The 3,928-nt window shown below is 42.1% G+C and overlaps 1 protein-coding gene across 1 annotated transcript; it reads left to right on the top strand.

The window, feature by feature from the left end:
* The first annotated feature begins 1,348 nt into the window (after window positions 1–1,348).
* LOC121577453 (cholesterol 25-hydroxylase-like protein 1, member 1) lies at window positions 1,349–2,200 on the top strand. The gene is given in 1 exon segment (XM_041891207.1): window positions 1,349–2,200. A coding segment is annotated over 1 exon segment (852 nt).
* Window positions 2,201–3,928: the final 1,728 nt, after the last annotated feature.

Here is a 3,928-nt window from a genome sequence, read left to right as displayed (position 1 = left end):
TGACCATTTTGATGATATGAATAGGTCACCCTGGTGGTCTCCAATTGATATACAGATATGTAATGTTCATTAATGGTGTGGTGGTGTAGATATTCATTTAATAAATTATACTGATTAAGATGCCTTGCAATTTTGTTTTAACTTGTGATAGGTGACATGCATAATTAGCTCATAACTCAAGTAGGGACCAACAGATCTGTATCTGGTACAATATGACTTACCGTTTTGAATAAACTGATTAACTGGTCTGGGGTAAACTGCAAGTGGGAGGACGGTGCTGCAAGTGGGTTGTTCCACGAAAAGAGTGCCTTTTTGATATTTTAAGTAGAAATTGTGCACCAATATTGAATTTTAAAAGTCTGTTATATTAAATAAAGTGGCATTTAATATAGACCACATGTAACATTCAATACATCTGAATTTGTATATAAATAAAGACTTGCTAATGTCCCTCTGTGCACCCTCTGTGACCTAGGAAGATTTTAACCCACTTAACCCCAACATTTCTCTAACTTTTCAACATCATTGTAAAGCCCTTGTAAATATATATTTATATTTGATGTGATTCATGTGATTCCTTTCTGTCTGTCCCTCATTTTAAGGTTAACCCTGTTATATGAACTGAACTCTCATTTTAATATGGTGAAACTATTCCTTTTAAAATATATTTTTTAAAGAAACATTTCATATCTAATAATCAAATCATAGTGTAAGAGCAGGTGAGCTGGTTCTACTCTTTTTGGCAATTTTCTGGTGTTTTGGGGTGGAAAACTGAGCGGGTTGAGCATAACAAGTCAACCCTGTTACCCATAGATAGACAGGGTAGACATTTTCTAACAATAACATTTATTTTGTGAACCTTGCATTCAATTCCCCCTCCTTGTTGCACACAATAAACTTCCATTTCCCCTGTCACAAGGGGATTTATGGCTGATTTAAGATTAAGTTGTCAAGCTTGTTACTTTATTTGACACTTACTATAGTCTTTTTATTTATTTAACCTCTTGAGATGGGAAAATGTGTTTTTTTATTAATTTGAACATTTGTTCTTTATGACAGAATGTTAAAATTAGGTGAAATATATATATTTAAGTTACACTACCCAAAAGGTACTCAATTGGTGGAACGACCCAGGCACCAACTTAAACTGTTCAGTGTTGAAATCTTTGTGTGTTCTGGTGGATTTTGTTAATCTTCCGGAAAATGACTTATTGTTGAAATTGGATCTTGTTAGGGAACAATCTGCTGTCTCATTGACGTGAGAGCAATGTCCTTAGCTAAGCACTATATAAAGGGAGAATGTCTTCTTCTCTGCACATTACAACCACAGGCATCCAGAGTCACCAGGATGTTGAACATCACCAAGGTTCAGTTTACTTTGCAGCTTCATACCTTTTCCAGATCCTCAGACAGGCTTTTGCAGCCTCTATGGGACTATTTCCTTTTCAACCACTACTCCCTCATCTCCTCTCCCTGCTTCCCTGTCATACTCTGCTTCTCCAGTCTCCCCTTTGCTGTACTAGACCTCCTGTGAGATTAGTTCCCCTCCATTCACCACTACAAGATCCAGCAAGAGAGACGTACAACCATTAGGATGATGGCAAAGAGCTTCGGAAGGGCTGTATATAACCACTTGATCTTTGTTCTGCCTGCTGTGCTGATTCAGACCTGCTTTATGCCTTCAGCGGTGCTGCCTACCAGTGCTCCAACTGTGGTAGAGGTGCTCATTGATGGACTGGCTGCCCTTCTTCTTTTTGACACCCAGTACTTTATGTGGCACTTCGTGCACCACAAGCATCCACAACTGTATCGGTGGATCCATGCCATCCACCATGAATACATGGCACCCTTCTCCTGGTCCACCCAGCAAATCAGCATTCCAGAACTGATAACAGTGGGATTCTGTAGCAACCTGGACCCCATCCTGTTGAAATGCCACCCTTTTACCATCTGGTGCGTCACCATCTTTAGTATCTGGATGTCAGTGGAGGACCACATAGGCTATGACCTGCCATGGGATCTTAACCACCTGGTAACATTTGGTCTGTTAGGAGGAGCACCCGTGCATGACATGCACCACCAGAAGCCCAACAGTAACTATGCACCTTTTTTCAGCCACTGGGACAGAATTTTTGGGACTGCCATCCTGGCAGGGAAGATAACTGAGAAAAAAAGTGTTTTATTCACTGGAAATATGTAAATAGGAAAATTCACTATAATTATTATTACGTTCATGCTTACTTTTTATTGTTTACTGTGCATTGTTCATTAGAATAACATATGTCTTTGTTTTTATTAATTTGTCATTGTGAAACATCAATTGTATTAAAATGTACTAAACTTTTACACAAGTGCAATGTTTGAACATTTTCAAAATGAATTAGATATAGTAATGGTTAGAATTAGAGCAAAAGTAATGGTCCTTAGTAGTAATACATTGTCAAAATATACAACTAGACAGGCATTTGCCCTAGAGGATGGCAGCAAACCATCATTTTTAAGCTTTTGTTTGCCTTGCTGATTCAATAAAAAAATATATATACAAAAATTGTAAAAACACAAAAAAATGAAAATAAATAAATAATAATAATTGTAAAGTGGTTGTCCCACTGGCTATCATAAGGTGAATGCACCAATTTGTAAGTCGCTCTGGATAAGAGTGTCTGCTAAATGACGTAAATGTAAATGTAAATGTAAATGGATCACACTACATTAATTAATAAGGTCAGAAGAATATAGAAGAAATGTATTATGGCATCCTGTTACTCTAGCCTACACCATTCTCAGATCACCTTGGTCCTGGAGGGGAAGCCTTTGCCAAGATAATCCATCTGTTATGATTTAACTGGATAGAACCCAAATGCAGACAAGTACACCAAGCCAGAGAAGTTTTAACAGGTTTATTATAATGTTCAATAGTCCAGGTTTCCAATAAATGGGGAAGAGCAAGTCCAGGTTACAGGGAGGGTACAGATCCAGGTCAGGGCAGGTGTGGTACCGTAATGTCCTAGTGTCCGTGGTGAGTCCAAAGGAGAGGCCCGATAGTGGAGAGCAGGATGGTGGTGGCAGGAGTGAAGCGGAGGCAGGAGTCAGGTTCCAAATATCTGTGGCACAGGAGAAAAAGTAAATAAACAGTCCAAAAAACACAAGAGCGAAAACAGACAGGTTGAGTCGGCAGCGAGACTAACATGGTTGTCTTGACTATGATCTGACGATGAGTGGAAAGTTTGACCGGGTCTTAAAGGCTGAGGTGATTATGGTGAATGAGCTGCAGCTGGAACCCTGACTCCCGCACACCAGACTTCACTCCTGCAATCAAGGACAGACAGAGGGGAGGGGAGAGCAGAGAGAGAGCTACCTAGCAGCAGTAGGCCTAACAGTACCCCCCCTCTACGGACGCCACCTGGCGGCCGACAGGGTTTATCAGGATGTAACCTATGAAACTCACGAACCAGAGCAGGATCCACAATGAAGCTCCTGGGCACCCAGGAACGTTCCTCAGGACCATAACCCTCCCAATCCACCAGGTACTGGAAACCACGACCCCGGCGGCGAACATCCAGAAGTCGCCGGACAGTGTAGACCGGACCCCCACCCACGATCTTGGGCGGAGGAGGGGGGACGAGAGGGCGGGCACAAAGGGCTAACCGACACAGGCTTAATCTGGGAAACATGAAAGGTGGAATGAACCCGTAGGGAGGCAGGAAGCTGTAGCTTAACCGCGCAGGGGGTTAACAATAGACAGTATCTTGAACGGTCCTATAAAACGAGGCGCCATCTTCTTCGACTCCACCTTCAATGGAAGGTCCCGTGACTTCAGCCATACCTCTTGACCAGGAGAGTAACCGGGAGCCTGGGACCGGTGACGGTTGGCTTGCCTCTGCATGTACGCCGAAGCTCGGGACAGAGCTACCCTGGCCTTCCTCCA

Source organism: Coregonus clupeaformis, chromosome 11 (genome assembly GCF_020615455.1).
Source record: "Coregonus clupeaformis isolate EN_2021a chromosome 11, ASM2061545v1, whole genome shotgun sequence".
NCBI lineage: Eukaryota > Metazoa > Chordata > Actinopteri > Salmoniformes > Salmonidae > Coregonus > Coregonus clupeaformis.
The sequence above is the reverse complement of the archived record's forward strand: the minus strand, read 5'-3'. Positions and strand labels throughout refer to the sequence as shown.